The 26999-nt window shown below is 38.5% G+C and overlaps 1 protein-coding gene and 1 long non-coding RNA gene across 3 annotated transcripts in view; one reads left to right on the top strand and one right to left on the bottom strand.

Annotated features, from left to right (window-relative positions):
- Window positions 1-13536, bottom strand: part of LOC105515400 — a 208821-nt gene extending 195285 nt beyond the window's left edge. The window contains exon 1 of the long non-coding RNA XR_001002322.1: window positions 13432-13536. This is a non-coding gene — a long non-coding RNA (uncharacterized LOC105515400). The remainder of the gene's footprint in view (window positions 1-13431) is intronic.
- LOC105515401 (chromosome unknown open reading frame, human C3orf67) overlaps window positions 1-26999 on the top strand; it is a 317628-nt gene that overhangs the window by 226864 nt on the left and 63765 nt on the right. For both annotated transcript variants that reach the window (XM_011947206.1, XM_011947205.1), the window contains 2 exons: window positions 6025-6228; window positions 17070-17131. In XM_011947206.1, the coding sequence (XP_011802596.1) occupies window positions 6025-6228; window positions 17070-17131 (266 nt within the window). The remainder of the gene's footprint in view (window positions 1-6024; window positions 6229-17069; window positions 17132-26999) is intronic.

Genomic DNA, 26999 nt, shown 5'->3' on the forward strand with positions numbered 1-26999 from the left:
CCCGTGTGCGTATTATAAGCCTATATGTTGATGAGTTTTCATAAACTGAACACACCCATGTAACCATCTTCTGGATCAAGAAAGAGCAAGACCAGAACCCCAGAAGCCCCATTGTGCTCCCTCCCTGTCACTATTCCTTCCTCACAACTAATTATCCCCATGTTTGATTTTACCAATATGTACTCTTTTGTGTCTGGCTTCTCTCACTTAGCATTTTGTTCATGAGATTCAATACATCACTCATTTCACTGCTGTATTGTGTTCCTCTGTGTGATTATATCATCCTTTCTGTATCCGTTCTACTGTTGATGGGCATGTGGGTGATTTCCATTTGGAAGCTATTAAGAATATATCTTTTGGTAGAATCTTAGACTTTTAATAAAACTTGGGCAGGGAAAGGGAAGCCATTTGGTCTCTTAAGGTTTAGAATAAATTATAGATATTCTTATCCTTGGTGCTTTGGAACAGTGTTACTGACTTCATTGCTGAAACAGTAATGTATAAGTATTACTTGATAGTCTATTTAATTTTTGATATGAACACAAGCTTCCTACTTCCAAGTTGCCCCCTGTTTTTCTGCCTGATGGTTGGAACTTGCTGCCATATTGCCCTCGTTCTCCTTCAAGCCCCTTCTTAGGGACCATCTCCTCCATCCTTTATGAAGGTTTAACTGATCCTCCACAAAATGGTCTTTCTCTTTTCTGAAATGCCAGACCATTTTGTATATCTCCCTTCTCTTATGTTGTTTTTAATAATATATCCTAACAACCACCATTTCCTTTGTAGTAGTACTTTTTTAAAAAGTTACACTGGGAATAATTTTTTTAAAATACAAAGGTGGAGATTGTTTGATAGTCCTTGTATTAAAAGTTTTTGCAACATCGTGTCTCCTGGGCCATAACTATCAGGCACTGTCACAATGCAAGCCTGATACTGAAAGAGTCTCACAGATTTTATAGGCTCCAGAACAAAAGTAGCATCCCAGGTTTCTCCCAATTTTATTCCCCTTCAACCCATAAAGAACAGAGTGAGGTTCTTGGTCTGATCTTATCCCATGGCCATGTCTCATTTTTCTCCACACCTCCACTGTAGATTTAGCCTTGTGTCATCCAATGTTTAGCAGAACTGGTTCCTATCTGAGGCTTCCAAACTTCTATCATCAGATAGTTGATTGATTAAACTATTCTGTCCTAGCAGCTTAAGGAATAGATTGGGCAAAGGGCATCAAGTTGAAAGGTTGTTTCTGTTTGATATGTTTTATGTTTTTGCTGGAGTTATCAGTTTTCCTTTTAATCATTATCAAGGACCTATGTGATCATTAATACTATACCTCAACATATACTACCTTATTTTGGAATTCCTTCTTTATAGCTCTCAATTGCCCTGATAGATGTAGGGTGTATGAAAGCAAGGCCATATCTTAATCGTCTTTGTAACTTCACTGGCTTAGGCTCCCGATAATGTCTGGAGAAAGATCAGTGAAAACGAATGACTTGAATGGCTTGGAGAGCGAGGGACTGGCCTGCGAATCTGAGCACAGCTGACTTGTGTATAGCCTTCAGCCCATTGCCTCGTTCCCAGGACAAATCTGATTGATAATGTCTCCCCTCTTTCCTACAAGGATATTTTGAGATGAAATTGAGTTACACATAACATTTTGAGCCTTTCAGAGATAGTATTACATAAGCCACTTTGCCTCTCAGCAGTGGTATAACTTAGTTAGATAACATCTTGTGCTGGAGTCCACTTTAATGCAAAGACTTTATTGCAAAGCTTCTTAAAAGTAACGAATAAATGATTTATCCTTTCTGGTGATTTTGAAATGATTTAAGAGATTGCGAATCAAAAACACTTCGGAAGACTAAGTTAATTACCTGACTCCACTACCAGTTGCTTTATTGGTCATGCTGGGGAAAGTTACTTTCTTCTCTCTGCTGGATTTTGGCTGCCCTTCCAAGGTGTTGTCAGAATGCATTTTGCTGTTGTATGAAATAAAGTCATGGAAATGCAGAGTTTTAAGCAAATATAGCATCAACAGTGCCTGGCACATAATAGGGTCTCAGTAAGTTTCTATAGAATAAATTAATGAATCAATCTATTTCCATTATTGCAGTGGAATATAGGGAATGTCCCAGCTACCTATTCCTTCAGCCTCGGCTTCAATACTGCCTGCCAGTGGTGGGAGTCCTTCTGAAGGCCACTAACTCCGTTTGTCAACAAATTTAATTACTCTCAAATGCCACCTTAGACTTCTGTGAGATTTTCTATAATTCCACTGGGCAGTTAGTCACATCTGTGCTGCATTCCGCAGACGTCTTACTCATACCTCTGTTGTTGTATTTCTCACAGTACATTAGAATTCCAGTTATATAATACCGCTCAAGTCTCCCTTTGTAGACTGTGAACTCTATGAGGAAAGAAGTATGTCTTGTTTTCTTTGTGCTCCCAGTTCCTAGCATATTACAGAATGAATGAAAGATTGGAAGAAGGGGGACAGATAAAATGAGCGGAGAAAATGATAATAACAGGGACTGTATGTATTACACAGTGGTCTCTTAAGAGGGCTGTGCTCATCCCTGAAAGTGTGTACCAAAGACAACCCATTCAGATTCAGGAAGAAAAATTGAAAATAATTTTGTCTTTTTAATCCTAAGCATTTTAATTCCATTTTTGTGTATGTTTTATACTCTACATATGATTTTTAAATAGTCATGCATATATTTAATTCATAAATAAACATATATTACAAAGTACACATTCAAACATTTTCCATTAAAAGTACAAATAATACACAAATAATACATTTGGAGACTCCCTAGTATATTTGTTTGTCAGGTGCCTCTACTAAGCGTTCGATGTAATATTATTTCATTTAGTCACAAAAACTCCTGTGAGGTATGTACTGTGGTCCCCATGATGAAGAAGTTGATGCATAGAGAGGTTAGGTAATTTTCCTAGTCATTTATAGCTGGCAATTGGTGGAACTAGGGCCCAGGCTTAGATATGTCTGGGTTAATCACTGCCACATCCTCTCTTATTCTTCTCTCCTAGAACCCAGGGTTGTTCTTCGGGCACAGTACAGCCTTGTGGATTAAATAAGTAAATCGAACGAAAGATTTAATCATATGAAATACATATTAAGGCTTTCTTCTTAAGAAAAATTGTGGAAATTAAAATAAAATGTCTTTTTCATTGTAAAAGTATGTATTGGCAATGATGAGCCAACTAACATACCCGTGTGACACATTAGAACGCTTAATCCCACTTCTTGACCGAAAAACTGAAGAACAGCAAGTTACTTGTTCACTGCTGCAGCTAAAATCAAGCAGCTGGTATTCTCATGTTCACATCTGATTACCAAGCTGCTTTTTTTTTTAATTGAAATATAATTTGTATGCAATAAAATTCACTCTTTTAAAGTATGAAATTTAGGAGTTCTTAGTATATTCACAAGATTCTGTAACCATCATTTTGACCTAATTTCAGAACATTTTCATCACTCCAAAAAGAAAGCATATACCCACTAGCAGTCACTTCCCGTTTCCCTTTCCTTCACCCCAGCCATCCTCTAATCTACTTTCTGTCTCTGTGAATTTGCCTATTCTGGGCATTTCATATAAAGTAAATCATACAATATGTGGTCTTTTCTGCCTGGCTTCTTTCAAATAGCATAATATTTTCAAAGTTCATCCAGCCCTTCATTACCCTTTAGTCTGAATAATATTCCATTATGTGGATAAACAAAAATCCATTCCTCAGTTGATAGATATTTGGTTGTTTTCACTTTTTGGCTATTATGGATAATGTTTCTGTGAACATTTGTGTGTAAGTTTTGTGTGAACATATGTTTTCAGTTTTCTTGGTATAAGGTTAGAAGTGAATTGCTGGGTCACATGGTAACTCACCTGTTTAACATTCTAAGGAACTGCCAAAACTGTTTTCCAAAGTGGCTGCACCATTTTACTTTTCTGCCAATACTGTATGAGGGTTTCAGTTTCTCCACATCCTTGCCAACACTTGTTATTGTCTCTTTTTTATTGTAACCATCCTAATGGGTATAAAGGTATCTCATTGTGGTTTTGATTTGTATTTCTCTAATAACAAGGATGCTGAACATCTTTGTATGTGTTTATTGTCCCCTCGACTACTTCTTTTGAATTTAAATTATTTCTGTTTCCTTTTTTACTTTTGCATTTTTCATTGGGATATAAATTTTATTCTTCTTCTTATGATACCTATGTTGCCCCCAAGAACTCTGAAAGCATATTAAGTGCTCATGAAATATCTATTAAAGATCGCATGACTCCTTACAGTGCCACGCTGCTTGTGCCATGAACTATAAGGATTTAACTGAGTTTCCACTGGCAACTTTTTAGGAAGTCTCCACATCACATTATCAGATAACAAGTTTTTATAAACCCCAAATTATGATGATAATAATGCTTTATTATAAAGCATTTAATGTCATAGGAACTCCAAGAATTTTTTTCAAAATTATATATTTTTTAACTTTTTACATTCCTATGAGGCAGAAAAGAAGCCAGAGAGTCCTCTAAGAAAGTGTATGTAGAGATATAAATATCTTAAAAATTCTAGGGTGTCTTGGAAAAAAAATCCTTGTTAGTACAACCAGTGTTTCCAGATGTATAAGAAAATTTTCAAATTGCCTTTAAGTTATATGGCAGTTCTGCATGTAAATCACACTGCTCATATGTGATGCTAATATTTTAGTAATGTTGAAATTAATGTTTGTTGTCAAATCTAGTTTATGCCAGAGAGAAAGGAAGGGAAAGTTTTGAAAATTCTATATGCCAATTTCCACCTATACCGTGAAATAATATTTATACTAGCATCTAAAGATCTATAGTAGTAGTATGTTTCAAAAAGTACCTGATAGATGACATATACAGTGAATCCACCTTGGTTGGAGCTATGAGATCTTCCAGGCTTTCAGACCTTACAGGTTCCCATCTTACATTCGAAATTTTGTTTGTTTGTTTGTTTGTTTGTTTTTGAGATGGAGTCTTCCTCTGTCGCCCAGGCTGGAGTGCAGTGGCACGATCTCGGCTCACTGCAAGCTCTGCCTCCCGGGTTCCCGCCATTCTCCTGCCTCAGCCTCCCGAGTAGCTGGGACCACAGGTGCCCGCCACCATGCCCGGCTAATTTTTTGTATTTTTAGTAGAGACGGGGTTTCACCGTGGTCTCGATCTCCTGACCCTGTGATCTGCCCGCCTCGGCCTTCCAAAGTGCTGGGATTACAGGCATGAGCCACCGCGCCGGGCCTACATTCAAATTTTATTTGATGGCTTTTACCAATACTAGTCATTCTCAATCGTACTGCAAGTTGAATAAATTTGGTCATTTATGTTTACAATGATGAAATTCATCAATTCACTCATAAACTGTGCTTTTTAAAATGGCAAATGTTTTTTAAAAAACTGCTTTTAGTTTTTGTCTTTTTACTTAATCTACAAAAACTGGTTCAGTACCTACTAGGCACCAGACCTAGGAAAGGCAGTGAGAGCAAAACAGTCATGGTGCTTGCCCTTGTAGAGCTCATAGCAAACCTGCCAACTCCGGAAACAATTCCATCACTGCAACTGTGATTAATGCTAAAAGTGAACATTTTAAGATCCTGAGAGGGCATCATAAAGGAGCTGACCCAGTTTATGGTTGTCAGGGAAGGCTTCCCTGAGGAAGTGATACATAATTGAGGACCTGAAGGGAGCCTAAGCATTACCCAGACCATGAGGCAGAGGGGACTTGCATGTGCACAGGACTAAGGCAGACAGGACTCTGATGCTTTTGAGGACCTTAATGAAGGACAGAGTGGCTGGCGTGTGAGGAGCAAATGGACAGGAGGCGGTATAATGGATGGGGCAGGTAGCGCGTGGAGGCATGTTAGGGATTTGGGCCTCTGTCAATTGGGGAGCTGCTGCAGGGGTTAAGCCTGTGGCATTGTTAATAGCCATAGAATTAGCAAAGGCCAAATGACTCTTTGTTATTTTCCTCTCTCGTGGTCAGGAATATGACTGGCGAAACTATCAGCCGAGCCAGATGAGTGAATCCGAGTTACAGATGCTGGCGAGCCTACGGCGTCAACAAAATGAAGAACTGGAGGATGCTGGGACTTCCCATGGCCTGAGTGCCTCCCAGGTGGACAACTGTAATGTCAGCATAAGTACCAGCAGTGACGACACAACCACCTGGAACTCCTGCCTGCCACCCGTGAGTCCCTGGCTTTGCAGCTTCCTCTCATTGATGAACAAGGAGCAAGTTTCATTGCTTAACAAGGAGCAAGCTTTTTTCTAACAAATCCCAGCTTTGTCTGGAAAAGACAGGACCAAAATGAGAACACTCCCTATGAGAAATAATCAGAGTCCATTCTGAAATAGTGTTTTAGAACGGGGGGACAGAAATTAGAAGATGACAGTCTTTTCTTAAATTGTTTTATTTACCTTCAGAAAAGCTTTGTATGATGATATATCAAACCACACATTGAAAGAACAAAAAGAACAATTTTACTGTAGACACTGGGTGTCCCATTGTATCCCCTATTCCTAGTACAAGCCCTGTGGCACATACAAGAGGCTCAATATTTGTTAAATAAATATGTATGAAATGAATGAACACAGAGGAAAAGACTATAGTTATACAAGTATTGCTTGGATATGAAGACAGAAAAGAACCTTCTGTAGAAGTCACCAGATGTTCACTGACTCTTCCCTGTGGCTGATGGGCTATGATAGGCACTGTGGATGCTTCAGAAGCTTATATTCCCATGTGTTTCCATAGTTAAAGCACTTCAGTATGGCCCATTGCCCTCACTATGGCCCAGCAGAGGAGTTGGAACAGGTCTTAGTCTTCCTGTTTTTCAGGTGAAGAAACTGAAGCGTGGGTCCAAGCTTCCACACCTGGTCAGTGGCGGAGCCTAGAGCAGAGCCCAGTTTTTTTAACTCAGTCCATTCTCTACAATACTGTCCTCAGGGACCTTACAACTTAATTGGAAAGACAGAGCATAAACATCAGTGGAACAGTTCAGTACAGCACAAGAAATGTCATAAAGCAGAATAATAAAATCATTGGTATAATAATGATAATTACAGCTACCGTTTCTTTAAGTACCTAGAGCCATTTTGAGACCTCCACAGGCCTAAGAAACATTTACTTATAAGGCTACATTCAGTATCATAGCAAACCGACTAAAATATACTTTCATCCAAAAGTAAATATGTTTTTGCTATAAAATTTTTAAAGAAAACATAAAATAACTTTTATTCATTTATATAAAGATATATAAACTATATAAAGATTGAGTTGAAGTATAGTTGACGGTGGATAAGTTAGGTTTTAAGTATTTAATTAAATACATATGAATTTTGTGATTTGCTTTTCATATTTTAAAGCCAGTTTTTTCCAGGTCTCCAACATCTTTGTAGATCTTGGAAATCTCAGAGGCCCTGGCACCTAATGCCTTGCATGTTATCTAGTTTACTCCTTATGGCTACTCTGTGTGGTAAGCACTGTTACAGAGCTCTTGAGTAAGGAGGCTCTTGAGTAAAGTGAATCAGACCTAACCTGGTCTGACTCCTAAGTCTGGGCTCCTGACCACCATGATGTGGTGACTCAGTTGACAAATGAGTGTTATCCACTGGATATCTGGATATCCCACGGAAGGTGAGATTTCTGTGCTCTGGGGAGAACTTACACAAGTCTTCATGGAAAAGAAATTCCATTTGGTTTGATGGGGGGATTAGTGCTCTTTATCCCTACCTTGCCTACCTTCAGGTTTCTCTCGCCTCAATTGTGCTTTCATTAAACACAACTATCAAGCATACATAACACCGCTGGCAGCCTTGGTGCCAAAAACTATCCACCCACCCAGAAAAATATCCGACTTCTGGTTACTCTGGTTAGAGTATCCTTGTAGCCAAGCTAAGATCCTAAGAGTCAGTTGCAGATTTTTACCAGTACAATTTGCAATAGAATTGAAACATTGCCTTTCTTATAAAATATTCCACAGCAGTCATTTAAACTGCAAGTAAGAAAGAGAACAGTGGCCTCCTGATCGAGCTCATTCTGTCATGAAGTAGCTTGGAAACCAACATGACAAAGGGCAAGCTGAGGAATGATTATTTATGGACTGAAAAGGCTGAACTCTTGGTTGCCCTGGATACAGTGTTCTCATCACTGTCCTGTTCTGAAGGACTGAAATCTCCTGCATGACTTCTATTCCTCTCTAAAAGTATACAGCCAAAAATAAGACTTTTGGTAATGAACTTAATAACCCCTCTATTTGACCAAATGAGAAATTGAAATGGTCTGATTTTTTTAGACAGAGAAAATATTGAAAAGTCTACCTTTGGTACTCATAAGATATGTTTATTATTGCATCAGAGTGAGTCTATCTAACATTGGAACTACCGCCAAATGGAAAATTGTATTCCTTAATGAACTCTGTAACTCGCTGCTTGTATAGAGTTTAGATAGAGCAATTCTACAAGCATCATTGTGGTCTTTTTGAGAGCTCATGCCTTTCTCTTTAAAAGTTGCACAGGGACAGTGAAAAAGAAGAAATAAAAGAATTATAACTTTATTCATCACAATAATATCCCTTTTTTTTTTTTTTTTTTTTTTGAGACTGAGTCTTGCCCTATTGCCCAGACTGGAGTACAGTGGCTCAATCTTGGCTCACTGCAACCTCTGCCTCCTGAGTAACTGGGATTACAGGCGCCCACCACCAGGCCCAGCTAATTTTTTGTATTTTTAGTAGAGATGGGGTTTTACCAGGCTGGTCTCAAACTCCTGACCTCAAATGATCCACCCGCCTTGGCCTCCCAAAGTGCTGGGATTACAGGTGAGCCACCGTGCCCGGCCTATCCCACTCTTCTTTTATTTCAGTGAATAATGTCAATATCCATATTGATCCTTTAACCAGAAATTTGGAAGACATCTTCATTTCTCCCACTTCTTTATCCCACATTTGTCTGGTCTCCAAATCCTAAGAATCCTCTCTCCTTTTTATCTCTTAACCCACCCTTCCTAATACCACAGCCTTGGCACTTTTCCATTTTTCTTTTTTCCCCTTAATCCCATGACAGATTATGCACTTTATTTTTTTTCAATATTTATTTTAGATTCAGGGGATACGTGTGCACATTTGTCACCAGGCTACATTGCATGATACTGGAGATTGGGGTACAAATGATTCAGTCATGCAGGCACTGAGCATAGTACCCAATAGTTACTTTTTCAATCCTTGCCTTCTTCCTCCCTCTCTCCTTTAGCAGTCCCCAGTTTCTATTGTTGACATATTTATTTCCATGAGTACCTGATGTTTAGCTCCTGCTTATAAGTGAGAACATGCAGTGTTTGGTTTTCTGTTCCTGCATTAATTTGCTTAGGATAATGGCCTCCAGCTGCATCCATGTTGCTGCAAAGGACATGATTTTGCTCTTTTTTATGGTTTATGCACTTTATTTTTCATCTGAATTCCTTCAATAGCCCCCTAACATCTCTGTGCCTCCAGTCAAAGCACTATAACCTGGTGGTTAGGAACATCAGCTCTGACATCAAATTGCCACGGTTCAAATCCAAGCTGTGACCCTTATAAAATGCTTGGCACTGTATCTGAGACATAAGTACTTAATAAATGAAGTTTAGCTGTCATTATTATTATCATTATTATTCACATTAGTGATCTTCCTAAAACCCAGATCTGATCTGATCTGAACTCTTCATTATGTAAAGCCTTTCAGTGGCTCCCCATCACCTCTTTACTTTGGCATACAGGAGCCCCCATGATCTGAGACTTACCCTCTCTCCAGCCTCATCTCTCACTGCACCCCACCTTTCACTCCATTCTGTAGTCCCACTTGTAATTCTCTAAATGCGCTCTGCACATTATCCCTGTACCTTGGACCTGATTATCCTCAAGACTTAGCTCCAAAGTCACTGTAGCCCTTCTCCAGGCCTCATTGTGAAGGATACACCTTCTCTGCCACAAGAGTCAGGAGTAGCTCCCTGAAAACTCTCACCACAAGCTTGCTTGTCTGTCTCACATTCACTCATTCCACACATATGTTTTTGAGTGGTACAATGTGCTGTCAACTAGGCTGGCTTCTGAGGATACAGATAAAGCCTTATCCAAGCTTGAGGTGTTCACAGTTTTGGAGGGGAAGCCCAGGTAAATGGCTGACTGTAACTCAGGATGGCAAGTGATAGAATAATGAGTTATGGGAACACATGAGAGGGGGTGATTCCACCTGTGGGTTTCAGGGATGCTTTCACAGAGAAGACAACAGTTAAGCTGAAGTTCAAGAATGAGTTCAAGTTCACCATGTAGACAAGAGGGGAATGGAATTCCAAGTTCCAAAAGGATGCCAAATTAAGTCTGTGGTGGTGGGGACAGTGGGGAGTCTCTCCTTAAGCAAAATAACCTCCTTTTAGTGCCTTTGTTTCTCTGTCAGCTTGCATAGCACTTGAAATGAGTTTTGCTTGTCTCACTACCCACCCCCCACCCAACATACACACAGGGGAGCCACTCTGCTCCTGCCACAGTGTCGACTTGGCTGTCACTTGGTGAGCCGTGCCCTGTGTTCAGCTCATGCCTTGCTCATCTCTTCTCTGTCTGGCAGCTCCCTCTCTACTTAGAAAATGGCTTTTTAATTTCTGTTTTGGTTTTTTGGTTTTTGGCTAATTTTTTATAAAGACTTGTAATTTTTTTCAGCTGTTTTGGGTTCACTACAAAATTGAGAGGAACCCTATTATCAGTGTCCCCCACCAGAATGGTAATTTGTTACAATTAATGAACCTCCATTGACACATCATTATCACCCAAACTCTGTAGTTCACATTAGGGTTCACTCCTGGTGTTGTGCATTTTATGGATTTGGACAAAGGTATAGTGACATGTATCTACCATTATAGTATCATACAGAGTAGTTTCACTGCCCTTGAAATCCTCTGTACTCTGACTGTTTATCCCTCCTTTTGCTTATTTCTGAAGGCCCAACTCACTTGTCGCTGCTTCCTGAAACGCTCCTAAACCCTCATCCCACCCTGAACAGAATTATTCACTTCCCTCTCTGGGTCCCTGTTACCTTCACATATTACAGCACATATGACATCAGCTAACCAATGTTACCAATATCCCCAAGCCTGCTTGTGAATTCCTTGAAGGCAGAACCCTGCCTGTGTTCTTTCATACCTTCTATGTTGGAGCACAAATGCTAGCACAAGGCATCACAGCCAGTTGTCAGTCATTACTTCAATGAATCAATCAATAATGTTTTGAAAAATTCCTTTTTTACATATGAGTTCAGGTCCTTTGCAGGGACATGGATGAAGCCGGAAACGATCATTCTCAGCAAACTAACACAGGAACAGAAAACCAAACACTGAATGTTCTCACTCATAAGTGAGAGTTGAAGAATGAGAACCCATGGACACAGGGAGGGGAACATCACACAGCAGGGCCCATCAGAGTGTTGGGGGCTAGGGGAGGGAAAGATAGCATTAGGAGACATACCTAATGTAGATGACGGGTTGATGGGTGCAGCAAACCACCATGGCACATGTGTACCTATGTAACAAACCTGCACATTCTGCACATGTATCCCAAAACTTAAAGCATAATTTTTAAAAATTCATTTTTTACTGTAAAACAAGGTAATTTTCATCAAGATTCCAAAATAAACATCAGCTTTGCTTTGCTTTGCTTAAATAAATCCTGAGTGATGCATGTAATATTTTCAATTCAAGATTTAATAAATGGATATTAAATATACACCCAAAGGAAAATCTCCTTCTGAGCAGGACCTGATTGCCAATAGGAAGAAAAAGAGATGTAGTCAGGTCCCATTCAGTTTAGCATTTTTACCTGACGACTTCACACACATTGCAGTCTGAAGCCAGAAAGCCTATGCAGAGTAAAATGAAGTCTTTAGCAAAATCCATTGTGTTTACCACAAACTTTGATTCCTCAGCATCTGTACAGTTCAGAGTAATATGTACTGTTTAAAAGGTGTTTAGATATAATAAATTAGTCATTTAAAAGTGTAATTAAATGTAACCATATTCCTCATAGCAAATTGGCTTTTGTAGGCATCTCTTGCTAAATAAATCAAGCCTACTGAGAAATCCATTGGCCTTTGACAGATAAATTTTTCAAAGTTTCCAACTTAGAACCAAATTCAATTAAAACAATACTTTACAACTTCTGTGGAAACCAGGCTACAAGTAATCAATTTTGGAGAGTTTCTGTTAGGAGTAGCCCTCGTGAGATTTATTCACAAACTGGGCTCTCGGCAGCCTTCGGAAGGGTGATAGGAGTTAGTTATAATGAATTTTAAGTGAATTTTATCTTGGTGAAGGATTTTGATTGACGATAGCATAAAGCCATGTCATGTGTATGTGTGTGTGTGTGTGTGTGTGTGTGGTGCGTGTGTGTGTTTCTTTTTTTAAGGAATAAGAATAGCTATCAATGGACACTGCTTCATGTGATGCCCAAACAAATATAAAGTCTAGATCGGTCAACCTGGGCTCAAATCCCAGCTCTGCCATTTCTGGACATGATCATCTTTGAAATGGGAATAATAAAAGAACCTTCCTAATGTTGGCATTATGCAAATCGAATGAGTACATGAAATGCATGTGCCCGGTGCTTAGCAGAGTAAGCTCACACTGACTGTCAACTGCTGTTCCGCTGAGGTTATTCTCCTCAAACGGCCACTTGAGTGATCAAAACAGAATTTCTAGGACACTTCCCCTTTTTATGATGACTGAGACCTGAAAGAGTAAGCAGAGATTCTGTAGTGCTTGTTTTGATGTGAGTTTAACCGTTGGCATACAGACTGACTCCCTCAGATCCTTACAAATAAACTCCTTTATTATTTCATCATTTGAATATTTCATTTCACTGTCCCTCCTCAAATGTAGATTCAAGAAAAGTAGGTTTATTGTGCAGCTTCCCTGTGAGCAGATGCCCCAAAACTGTCATTCCTTCAAGTTAATAATTAACATTACCTGACCGGGGCGTGGTGGCACAGGTCTGTATTCCCAGCTAATTGGGAGGCTAAGGAGGATTTTAGCCCAGGAATTCAGGGCCCGTGTGGGTGACATAATGAGACCCCATCTCTTGAAAAAAAAAAAAAAAAAAAGAATTCCGGTAAGCTAATATCAAGCACTTAAGTCTCTAGCTTACAAAAAAAAAAAAGAAAAAAAGAAAAGAAAAACTCATTGCATGCATCCATCAACATGGCATGTTACAGAGCATAATATTGGAGAATAACGAGGCAAAATACACTTAATAAAATTGCCAGCATATGGTGAGGTTCTCAGACAAATTATTTATGGTCTTGATTAACCTTGCAACAGCATTATTGCCATTTTCATAGGTTTCACATAACAACATAAAAATATTGTTTTTACCTTTTAACATGGCAGGATTATCTTATCTCCTGTTCTTTTATTTAGCCTTCATTTCGCTCCCTCACCCCAAAATCTCTAGCAGCTTGATCATGGAAAAGCAAAGCTTCTTGTGTTCCGTGGTAGTTAATTTTATATGAATACTGTTTGCCTGGCACTAGCACATAGCAACAGCGCCACCAAAAGGCCAAGGTCCTGAGTTTCTGGGATCTGTTCCTTTTCTTTGTTCGACAGCGTATCAGCGTTTTTGCATGATATTCCTGGTTGCTGTGTATTCAAAATATAATATATTGGCATTTCAGGCTCTTTATAGTTAATAGGTTTTAATTTATTCTAATCTACAGATTCATTAACTTCTCAGGTCTCTTTGGGTAGAATGAGTTTTCTTTTATCCTTCTGAACTAAAAAGGTATGTAGTTGATTGTGCTAAGCTGCAGATAAATCATATGAGCAGATGTTCTTATACAACTATAGAAATGATATACACAAACTGATATTAGAGTCAGTGTAATATCTGTACTGTCAGGAGGAAATATTGAAATGTGCAAGTTGTTCTGTGTTTAGTGACTATGAAAGTCACCCCAGAAAATAAACCTTTCTTATTCTCAGAGTACTGTCTATTATATTTTATGATTGTCCCAAATTTAGTAACGTGGCAAAATTCATTTTTTTAATTTTAAATACATAATGACATATCTTGAGAATAAAACCAATGAATTTAATTTGTGGTCAGGAGAGTCGTATATATTTCAAATAAATGTATTTCTTCAGGGTCACTTTTCTTTTCCTGCCACAAACAGAACTGATTTTGTCATATTTGTTATTCAAAAACTTAAATAGTCACCACTCTAGATGCACTCTCGAGCTGGAATAAACACTACAGACAAGTGGTTAGGAAGGTAAGCTGTGGACTCAGACTGCCTGGGTTCACATTCTGGCTCCACTCTTCCCGGCAGGCATGATCCTGGGTTAATACCCAGTGTCAATTTCCTCTTCTGTTAAATGGAGTTGTTCATCCTATTTATTTCATAGAATTGCTCTGAGGATCAAATGAGATCATATCTACCAAGAATTAGCATAAGTACTCAATAACTATCAGTCACTGCCATTATGATGGTAGTCATAGTTCATTGTAGATACTGATTGCCATCCCTTTGCATCTACTTACGATATTCTCTAGGTATGGCTGAATGCCAAAATCGAAACAAATTCTGTATTATTTCATTGGTACTTTCACAGCATGCTACCTACCTAGAAATAAGTTTACTGCTACATATGTATATAAACATATTGTAGGGGAGGAAAAATATCTTTTTCTCATCCATCCTGGATTCATCGCCAAGGCCTCTGTTGTAACAAAAGACAGATTAGCAAAAGAAAAACATGCAAATTTATTGCATGTAAACTTTCCATGATACAGGAGTCTTTATAAGGAAATGAAGAACTGAACAAACAGTGAAACTTGAATATTTTTACTCTGGGTTTGATGAAGAGGGGAAAGTGGTGGAGAAACGTGATTGGGCAAAGGAGATATGAGCTAATGGAAATAAACGAAGAAAATCAGCAAAACCTTTGTTCAGATTCTTCTGTGTCGTTGTATCTTCAGAGATAAGGATGTTCCTTTCTTCAGGGGATAGGGAGGGCATCTCTCAAATGAGCATCTTATGAACTCCAGGAGGTGGTCAGAAAATCCTACCTATGTTTTATGACCAGCTGCAGGGGAGAACAGGGGAAAGTGAGAGTGACCTTCCTGCTACTGCGAATGCCATGTCCTGAACTCCATCAATATCCATTTGTAGGTGAGGATGTCTGGCTTCCGACAGCTAGTTGTTCACCTTTCTATCTGTTCATGTCAGCAGTTTTTATTTGAAAAGTTTCCATTGGTTACTTTTTTGTTTTTCTAACACTTAAAAATCACTATGAGCAAAGATGGAAAGGGATCAGTCTGTATAGTCCAAAGCAAGGAGGGGCTGAGTCACAAACAAGATAGGATTCTGTAACCACTTCTATTTTCCAAGGGATGGAGTAAGTCATTTGGAATAGAGGTTTGGGGATGGGTATAAATAGAATTAATAGTATACAATTAAGAAATGGAAATTCACCTGAATATCAGGACTCTGATGCTTAGAGAGTTATGGAAATGCCTCTGAAAATAAATAGGCAGAGGTCCATTCACTGGAGGCCTGAGTACAACTGAAATACTGGACGAATACCAATGAATTTATTATTGGGAGTATTTCTATACCAGTGTGAGTTCGTCCAGAGAACCTGTTAGGCCCTTTGCTTGCTCATTTCTTTTTTGCTGTGAACTAATAAAGCCTAAATCATAGAACCAAATTTCACTTGCAAATCGCTGAAAGTCTTATTTCTCTAGTGAGATCAAATATGTCTTATGACATGTTTTTCCTTCCACTATTCTCCCAGCTGTTGTTTCTTATTACTGAAATGGTGATGCATTGATATTGGTTCAATTACCAAAGTATCTGAGTACATTTAAATTCATGGTGCATAACAGGTAGTCAGGCTAAGTGACTGTGATTATCAGATGGGGTGTTTGATTTAAATTAAAGGAAAACTTCCAAGAGATAATTTATAGAGGAAGACAGTTTACTCTGAAGAATTCCCATCACCTACGTCATTAATATTTTGAGACTTATTGTAATGAGAAATATCTGGAAACTAAGGAGTATGAACTCTATATATACAGGCACCATGGCTACATTGTTTTCCTCAGTCAGGGGCCACCTTATGATGGGTGAGAAACACTTAACACCAACTCCGCTGGGTATGGAAGTAGCTAAAGCTCTTTGAATGCAATTTAAACATGTATACCAAACTAAATTGTAATAAAATGAGAACGTTGAAAATGATTTCTTGTTAGAAGTGTTGTTGCTAACCACATAAATGCTTAGAGCTGATGTTCAAACAGAGGACGGAATTTTCTCCCTTTATAGAACAAAGGAAAAAGATCAAGTCCCGTTGGAAGCAAGTGTTTAAGGCTACATGAGATATAGTTGTTCAGCTCTGTTTTGAAATGTAACTGAAAGATTTCTTGTGGAGGGAATATTTGAGATTTCACATTTTTGTTAGGTATTGGCATTGTTTTTTTTCAGCTTATTGATCAGTACTTGAGGTTGTGTTATACACTTGGCGAAAATGACCACCTTGACCTAAGATTTACATGTGTAATTCTCATTAGTGGTAATAGAAATTATCTTTACAAACTTACTAACATTGAGACTAAATATATTTTCTTGTGTCTGGGTTTCTGTTATTAATGATGCTTGAACTGCAGCATTAGTTCCATGAGATATCTTGTTTGGTTTTGTTTTCCTGTGTCTGAAAATATCAGCCAATGTTAACAGCATAAAAATTCCACAAAGAGGAAAATTTCAATAAATGAACTTTAATTACATCATAGATGCTTTGAGGTCCAATGACTGGGCCACTAAAATAATAATAATAATAAATGTGATTTCTCATTTATACCACTCTGCAATTTGCTGGATCTGTAAAATAAACCCATACCCTTCTTGTGGGTTGTGTCCAAGGAAACAGTTACAGTAATGAGAGCGCATGTGAATGTACATGTAAATAGGTTTGTCCTGATTAAACATTCACAAATGTTTTGTCTTTTACAGCCTGTCAACCAGGGTCACCACTATCAGAAAGAAATGAACCCACCTTCTCCTTCTAACCCCCGGTAAGAATCATTAATAATCTACATGTTTGTTTTTTTTTTTAACTTAGAAGATTGTACATTTTTTTTGGTTTTCTGAAATTGTTTTCCAAAACTTCTAGCTTCTAAACTTATGTTCTTTCAAAGTCCTAGTTCATCTACTTGTCTTCTTTGGACTTTAGAATAGTAGTAACAGTCTACCTAGGTTTAAATATCTACCTTTTACTAGCTGTGAAATTTTGGGTAAGTCATTTGACTCCATGTAATTCAGGCATAAGAATTATTTCATAGAATTTTGGGGAGATTCAAATGAAAAATTCTTAGAACAGTTCTTGGCACATAGCAAGTTCTCACTAAGTGTTAATTTATTCATTACTTTATTTGCATAAGTATTTTATTTTAATAGGTGTCTGATGTTTGGTACATTTTAGGCATAAATCTTTTTTATATCATCTGGTGCCCTTAAATTTATCAAGATAGTTTATAAAAGTTCAAATGACCAGTCTCTTTTTTCATAGCTTTAAAAGTTTATAATCTCAAAATTATTTTATTTCAAAAATGTCATTGGTATATGAGTCATTTGTCACTATGGAAAAACCTCATTATTTTTAGTTCATTGGGAACAAGCGGATCTGAATTTGAGTTTTGAAATACATGTTTTATTATTCTATAACTTTCTGATAAATAAGTATATAAGCTACTTTATCCATATAAATCAGTATTACCTTATCAGTATTTATCATACACTAGGAAATTATTGAAAAGTCCATATATCTTAAGCCTACCTACAGAGTCTTAGTTACTGTGATGCACTTCATTATCCAAATGCATCTGACCTGTACTGTGGGCTGTCCTACGGAGGGTGTGTTAACTATTGCATGGTGTCTGAGTTAAGACTCTTTGGTTACACACTACAAAACAGCTTAGCTAGTATTAAATGACAGAAAGAGATAAGGAGAAAGAGTAAGAAAGACGGGTTGGCGGATGGTTGTTGAATAAGATACGGGGCTGTATTCTAGAACTCAGAGGCCTCCAGGCCTCAGGAGGGGCCTGAAACTGGAACTAGAAAGGCAAGAGGCAGCCAGGCAGTCTCTTTACCCCATCTCTGCTTACTTCGTCTGCTCCATTCGTCTAAGGACCAGCTTTCTCTGCTCCATGGTCCACATGTGGCCATTTGACAGCTCTTGAGTTTACATATCACAGTTCAACATACATGTAGAGGCTGACAGACTACGTCTGAACTTCCTTTTTCAAGAGAGAATGTGATTAGTGTAGCTTGGGCCAAGTACCCATTCTGGTCCAGTCAGCAATAAACAATGAACCGAGCCATGTAAAATGAACATGGCTTCCCAGAAACCACGTAAATGGTTTACAGGACTTTTATTGGGACCCAGAATATTCATGACACAGATGAGTAAATGTTCTTTACTAGTAATCTCTTCTAAATGTTTCTATTCTGTACACCTGCTCTGGTCATTCGTTCATGTTACCTAGTAGGGTGAATTGTCACTATCATAAATAGATATACTAAAGAGTTTAAAACCGAGATTAGAATTTCAATATATATAAGAAGGTGTTTTAACATTCTTAAAATTAGCTATCTCTTGATAGGTGAACACATCACTAAGAATCTTGCAGCTCATCTAGATTGCCTAACAAATTATTTTTCTCTATGTATGAGTAAGCTTTCAAGGTAACTGGAAATCCAACTTTGGGCCAAATTATAACAAATTAAGAATTTGGGCCAGGCATGGTGGCTTATGCCTATACTCCCAGCACTTTGGGAGACCAAGGTGGATGGATCACCTGAAATCAGGAGTTTGAGACAAGCCTGGCCAACATGGTGAAACCACGCCTCTAATAAAAATACAAAAATTAGCCGGGTATGGTGGCATATGCCTATAATTCCAGCTACTCAGGAGGCTGAGGCACGAGAATTGCTTGAACCCAGGAAGCAGAGGTTACAGTGAGCCAAGATGGCACAAGTGCACTCCAGCCTGGGCGACAGAGTGAGACTCTGTCTCGAAAAAAAAAAAAAGAACTAATTTGTAGTCTGAACAAATGAGAATGATAGTAAGATATGTTAGACAGTGGAGCTATTTGTTTCAATAAAAGGAGAAAGGGGACCTAATTTTCATAATCTCAGACAAGCCTCTGACCTCTCCAGATCTTTTTAATAATATGAATACCCTCATGTGTAAAAGCAACGACTTGAGTTGCATGCTCTCTGAGGCCAATTCCAACTTTATGATTCTGTGACTTTTACAAGACTCATTATAGCCTTTACTTCATAAACCAGTCTCGCCATTGAAGGATCACACTGCTTTTATTTCATTGTCCTGTATAGAAAACATACTTCATAAATATTTGGATGGATAATTGAATAAATGAATGAATATCTAGATGTGGTAATATGCAACTTTAAATATCTCTTTTACAAATTGATTGCCAAAGATATACTGTCAAGATAGAATATTAAATCATTCACCAGTTAGACAGCATATCTTATGCAACCAATTAAATGTTCATTTATTCAAGAAAAATTAATTTACATTTCTGCAAAATGAAATAAAAAGGCCAAATTCTAAAGCCAAAAATAAAATACCACCAACCCCATTTGCCAGCAGGTTATCTACCAGTTTCCTAAAAACTTATTATGTAACCATTCAGAAAACCTGCAGATTATGTGACTTGCCTCTTGGTTCATAAATTCAGTAGCTTAGGAGAATTGGCAGGAAGGCATTATTGGGCCATAAATACAGAAGATGATAAAATTATGAGGTCAGTATATATCATCATATAAAAATGGAATAAATTGAGTAATGTAATGCATGTAATTTAACTTCAAATTGAAAGCTCTAATTCTTCTTAAGATCTGTATTTATTATATTTCTTACAATTAGTATCCCAATGCTTTGGACCCTAAAATATAGAACTTTAAATTTAAGGGATATTGATAATTAATATGAAAAAATATAAGAAATGAGAAGGTAATTCTCTGAAGTCCACCCTCTTGGATAAACAAGCATCTAACTTAAACCCTTGATTGAAAGTTCTGGTATGGAGGCTCTGAACATTACATAAAAAGCAGGTAGGCTCTTGGTTTCCTGAATTAAGTGTGGCTGTGATTAGAGTAATACCAACAAGGCAGAGACGGGGTGGTGTGGACAAGCACTTCCATAGAGAGGAAAGCATAATGGTGACCTCTGGAAAATGTGGTGGCCACATGAGCCTCAGTGAGATATCTGCAACTACTCCAGAGACCGAAAATCCTAAGGTTTTTAAATTGCATAAACTAGTGCCCACATATATACATGTTTAGAGGATCACCTTTCAATTAGCTTTATTAATGTAACAGAACAACCAGTATCCCCAGTCTTTCACGCACATTTTTTTTTTCCTATTTCTTTCTTTTTTTTTTTGAAGACAGTCTCACTCTGTCACCTAGGCTGGAATGGAGTGATCACTCATGCACATTTTAGTCTGGAAAGATTTTTATTTCTGCAACATAATTATCTTCTTAGTTTTTTGTGTGTAGGATTAAAATAAAGACAATATACAATCCGCAAGGCAGGTAAATTTGGGTTTTAAAGAGTTAGCTTTAGAATGAAAATAGCTAAAATGCTGCATATATTCATATATTGTTTTTCTCACAGTAAAGTCATTCACTTTCACTCATAGGGCAGTGCTTGACATTGGATCAAGGTGGGATGCAACAGTAATCATATTCCTCAGAAGTTTACAATCTAGGAATTGAAATATATATGGTTCACTTCATCATACCCTTGCGTGTCTAGATTTGCAACAAAGCCATTTCCCCTTGTGCTGTTAGGCATGGGGTGATATTTTCCATTATTTTTTCCTAACACACTAACTGATATTTAAGCAGCATCTCAGATGCTGGGGCCCTTGCCTCCAGCGTCCACCAAACATTGTCTCTTAGGGCACTGACAGCCTCTATGACAAGGTGCAGAAATGGCTAACATAATCTCACATAATTTAGAGAAGTGTGTGGTAGGAGGAAACAATTTCACACTTCATTCATGTTGAGAAACATTTCCTAGCATGTATACTTGCATGCTGCCAAACAGAGCAAAATGGATGCCGTTTGCAGCCTCAAGTCATTTATTTTAAAATGCCATCTATTGGTTTGTGGGGTTTAGAGCTGTCCCTTAGGCACATTTATTTAGAAGCTTATACAGACTCTTCAGAACAACGTAAGATATTCCTGCTCAGGAATGAGTTTTATGAAATAAGCTGTGATTACCTTCTGGTTGTCTATTCATAGGGATGGAGTCAATAACTAGTCTTTCATTTCAAATGATGATTATACTTGCTATTTTTACAACTCATTGGAAAATTAGGGGGAGGAAGGAATGTAGTCAAAGGCTTTGCAAGATTCTAAATGTTCGTGGAAATATATAATACACAAAATAAGTCAGAATACTCAAACAGCAAAGAATGGCATGATTTTCTTAAGTGTTTGCTCAATGATTTATCACTTATCTGTAGTTTTTAAAAATGTCATTGCAGATTGTGTTAGGGCCTGAATCCTTTGCAGCCTTGCCACATGTTTGTGTGATATAAACATACTTATAACCACAATTATCTGATGAAGCCCTGCAGTCTTTGACAAATGATTAATAACCACTGACCTCAGTTCCCGCTGGCTCAGCCGGCCTGGCCAAGGCAATCTGGTCTGTCATTGTAACCTGTGTGGCTCCTCCGGACTGACAACAGTGGCATCGTTTTTTTTTTTTCCTTTCCAATTGTCACAATGCAACCTGATGGGCATCTCTTCTATTGATTAAGATTTTTAGCTTCCCATCACAAAAGAGAGAAAATGCATAAATTAATAAAATTAAGTACAGAACTTTAATGTTCCTCTTCAAATGATTAAGTTTGGATCATTTTAAAACAAGCAAGTTGAATTTTTAACAAATAGTCCTCCTTCAAACCAAGACGTGACAGAGGACTTCCTTATTAACTAAGCAAACATTTTGTTTCTCAAAACACAGTGTTATTGCTGTTTCCTATTATCCAGATTTTTGCATTAAATCATAATGATTTGATTATGAAACCAAAGGCACCAGTTGTTGTTTTTATCATTTCTCTTGTTGGTTTCAACTAGGAAAAGATTCAGTACCTCTTCTTTCATAATCCCATTCCCACAGATTTCACAACTGCTCTTTTGAGGGCCCTGATGAAGACTGATGACCTGTCAGGCTGTTCACGAAGTTCCTCTAAGGCAGGATGCTCTCTCTGTCTCTCTCTCTTTCTCTCTCTGTCTCTCTCTCTCTCTTATTCCCCACCCCAGTGTTATTCAGCACATGCCTGTCAAGGGCAGGAGTTTCTTCAGTATTTGAGTTGAGGGAGGGTGTGAGCAAGTGAGTAGGTATACACCTGGACATCATGGAAAATGAAAATCTTCATCCTAAATGTTAACCAGTTAAATTTCAGATATTTTTTCTTGTGTCTCTGCAAGAATTGCCCTTTCCTTTCCTGGAAATAGGAGGACAGTGATATTGTTTCTTTCATAACCAGATAGAATCGTGTTTTGATGAGAGGCCCTGGTTTAGACAGAGTTTAAATCTGATTTTCATGCATGTACCACTCCCTGCTGACCCAAAGATCCATAGGCACTGGTAACCTTTGGAATGGCCCTAGTCTTTAAGACATAATAATTACTAATAGTTGCTAATATTCCTATATTCCAACGAGTCTCAAATTTATATCTCCAGTCTTGACCCTCCCTGAATTCCAAAGTGATCTATGTAGCTGCCATCATACCTAAAATCCAGCCATTGAAAAGGTAACTTGATTTTCTTCTGCAAATCTTTCTTCACTTTTCTCCATCTCAGAAAATTCCATCATCATCCCTCCCCACCTTTGCTTAAGCCAGAAACCAAGGGTGATCCCTGTTCTGTCTCTCTGGATCCACCCAAATGTCCAGACTCAGCAAGTGTTCCCTTCAAACATAGTATATGCCAAATCCAGCCTGTTTTCTCTATTTTCCCTGCTAGAGTCTGAGTGCAGGTTGCCATCACCTCTCACCTGGGCAAATGCCGTAAACCTCCAAACCTGCCTTCTCTGCTTCTCAGGCCTCTCTAGACTTTTCTCTGCTTAGCAACCAAGTGGTACTGACAGGCCTCAATCAGATGCAGGCATTGCTCCATGTAAAACTTCCCAGTGGTTTCCCACTGCCATTGGGACCAAATTACGCTTACTCTGGCTTTTGGGGCCCTGGAAGCCCACCTCTGGGATGGTGTTTCACACCACTGAGCACCTTGCTCACTCTCTACTGGTTCCCTCTCTTTCCCTCTGATACTCCAGGCTTGGTCTCCACTTAGGAGCACTGCCTGGATGGAGTTCTTTTACTCAAGGCTGCTTCCCAGCTGCCTCTTCCTGTCAGTAGGGTCTCCACCTAAATAAACATCCTCTCCTCAGGAGGCCCTTTCTTAGCGTCCACCCTAAAATAGCTCCTCAGTCACCTTTAGCACATTATCTTTTTTGTTTTCATCACATTATTCCACTAACTGATATTTCCTTGTTTGTCTGTTTTCTACACACGCGCACGTGTGTGCGTGCGCGCACGCACACACACACACACACACACACTGCTCCTTCTCGAATGCTGAAATATAAACTGCATGCATGTGAAAATCTTATCTCACTTGTTCAGTGTCTCCCTAGTTTCAAGGGGTACACTTGCCACGCACATAGGAGACACATAAAAAATAGGTGTCGAATTCAGTGAATCTCACCACTGAAAAATGAACTCCCCCATCTCTCTACACTAGCTACATCACTGTGTATTCCAACTAGCTGGAACCCATGAATACCTGTATACTTCTCTCCCTTAAGGGTCTCTGGTACTGAGCCCTATTCCCGTGTATAATAAATGAAACCTTTTTCATGAGTTTGTTTTAAATGATCCCTTAAAAGATATCCCGAAGATAAAGTATCTGATACCATTTTACACCTTTAAATAGAGACAGTTTTCTAAAATTGAATGAGTGTGTTCACCCTGTATTCTTACTGGCAGTTGCTTCTTTGTATGGGCCTATTCACACACCTATTTTATGGAGTCAGAGTACTACTTGCTAGAAATCTGGTTGGGTTGCCACTGCTGCAGAAGGTGTACTCGGTCCTCACCAGGCTAACAGAATCTGGGTAAGCAAATAGAAAAAAAGAAAACCATTATTTATATGCATATACATACATATATACACATTATATGTATACATACAGGCATACCTCAGAGATATTGCAGGTTCAGTTTCAGACCACCACAATAAAGCAAAAATCACAAGAATTTTCAACTTCCCAGTGCATATAAAAGTTACGTTCCTGTAGTCCCAGCTACTTGGGAGACTGAGGCAGGAGAATGGCATGAATCTGGGAGGCGGAGCTTGCAGTGAGCCGAGATCACGCCACTGCACTCCAGCCTGGGCGACAGAGCAAGACTCTGTCTCAAACAAAAAAAAAAAAGAAGAAGAAGAAAAAAAAAGTTATGTTACTGTTCTTTAGTCTATTAAGTGTGCAATAGCATTATGCCTAAAAAGGACAATGTACATGCCTTAATTTGAAAATACTTTACTGCTAAAAACTGCTAACAGTCATTGAGCCTTCAATAAGGCATAGTCTTTTTGCTGGTGAAGGGTCTTGTCTGGATGTTGATGGCTGCTAAATGATCAGGGTGGTTGTTGCTGAAGGTTGGGGTGGCTCTGGCAGTTTCTTAAAGTAAGACAACAATGAAGTTTGCCACATCATTGGACTCTTCCTTTCATGAAACACTCCTGTGTAGCATGCAATGCTGTTTGAAGGTGTTTTACCCACAGTAGAACTTCTTTCAAAATTGGAGTTAATCTTGCCCAACCCTGCTGCTGCTTTATCAACTCAGTGTATGTCATATTCCAAATACTTTGTTGTCTTTACAACTAGTGTTCACCTTGTCATCACCAGGAGTTGTTTCATCTCAAGAAACCACTTTCTTTGTTTGCCATGAGAAGCAATTCCTCATCTATTCAGGTTTGATCATGAGATTACAGCAATTCAGCCACATCTTCGAGCTTTACTTCTAACTCTAGTTGTCTTGCTTTTTCTACCACATCTGTAGTTCCTTCTGACACTGAAGTTTTGAACCCCTCAAAGTCAGCTATGATGGTTGGAACTGACTTCTCCCAAACTTCTGTTCATGTTTGTATTTTGACCTCCTCCCATGAATCCTACATGTTTTTAATGGCATCTGGAATGGTGAATTCTTTGCAGAAAGTTTTCAATTTACTTTGCCCAGATTTATCAGAGGAATCAGTACCTATGGCAGCCATAGCCTTACAAAATATATTTCTTAAGTAATAAGGCTTGAAAATTAAAATTACTCCTTGATCCATGAGCTGCAGGATAGATGTTGTATTAGCTGGCATGAAAACAACACTCATCTCCTTGTACATCTTCATTGGAGCTCTTGGGTCACCAGGTGCATTGTCAATGAGCAGTAATCTTTTCAAAGGAGTCTTTTTTTCTGAGCAGTAGATCTCAGTAGCGGGCTCAAGATATTCAGTAAACTATGCTATAAGCAGATGTGCCTTCATCCAGGCTTTGTTGGTCCTTTCATACAACACAGGCAGAGTAGGATTTATTAACAGCATCATTCTTAAGAGCCCTGGTATTTTGGGAATAGTCAATGACCATTGGCTTAAACTTAAAGTCACCAGCTGCATTCACCCCTAACAATGGGGTCAGCCTGTCCTTTGAAGCTTTGAAGCCAGTCTTTGACTTCTGCTCTAGTACTGGAAGTCCTATATGTCATCTTCTTCCAATAGAAGACTGTTTTGTCTACATTGAAAATCTGTTGTTTAGTGTAGTCACCTTCATCAGTGATTGTAGCTAGATCTCCTGGATAACTTGCTGCAGCTTCTACATCAGTACTTGTTGCTTCGCCTTGCATTTTTATATTACAGAGATGGCTTCTTTCCTTATACCTCATGAACCAACCTCTGCTAACTCAAAACTTTTATTCTCCAGCTTCCTCACCTCTCTCAATCTTCAAAGAATTGAAGAGAGTTAGAACCTTGTTCTGGATTAGGCTTTGGCTTAAGGGAATGTTGTGGCTGGTTTGATCTTCCATCCAGACCACTCAAACTTTCTCCATATCAGCAATTAAAGCTATTTCACTTTCTTACCATTTGTGTGTTCTATGGAGTAGTACTTCGAATTTGCTTCGAGAACTTTTCCTTTGCATTCCCATCTCAGCTTTTGGTGCAAGAGGCCTAGCTTTCAGTCTGTCTTGGCCTTAGACATGCTTTCCTACTAAGCTTAACCATTTCTAGCTTTTGATTGAAAGTGAGAGATTCATGACTCTTCCTTTCACTTGAACACTCAGAGTCCACTGTAGGGTTATTACCAATAATTGGCCTAATTTCAGTATTGCTGTGCCTCAGGGAATAGGTAGGCCCAAGGAGGGAGAGAGAGATGGGATGAATGGTTGGTCAAATGGAATTAGTCAGAATACACACCGCATTTATTAAATTTGCTATCTTATATGGGAATGGTTCCTGGTGTCCCAAAACAATGTAATAGTAACATCAAAGATCACTGTCACAAATCACCATAACAGATAGAACAGTAATGAAAAAAATTGAAATATTGAGAGAATTTCCAGAATGTGGCACAGAGACATAAAGTGAGTCTATGCTGTTGGATAAATGACACTGATAGACTCACTCAACACAGGTTGCCATAAACCTTCAATTTGTAAGAACTCAGCATCTGTGAAGAACAATATAGCAAAACACAATAAAACAAGACATGCCTGTGCGTGTGTCTGTGTGTGTGTCTCAAGAGCTAGAGAGAGAGAACCTGAAGCTGTGGTGCTGGTGCTCTGTCAAAT

Source organism: Colobus angolensis, unplaced genomic scaffold, assembly GCF_000951035.1.
Source record: "Colobus angolensis palliatus isolate OR3802 unplaced genomic scaffold, Cang.pa_1.0 Scaffold26, whole genome shotgun sequence".
In the NCBI taxonomy this organism is placed as follows: Eukaryota; Metazoa; Chordata; class Mammalia; order Primates; family Cercopithecidae; genus Colobus; species Colobus angolensis.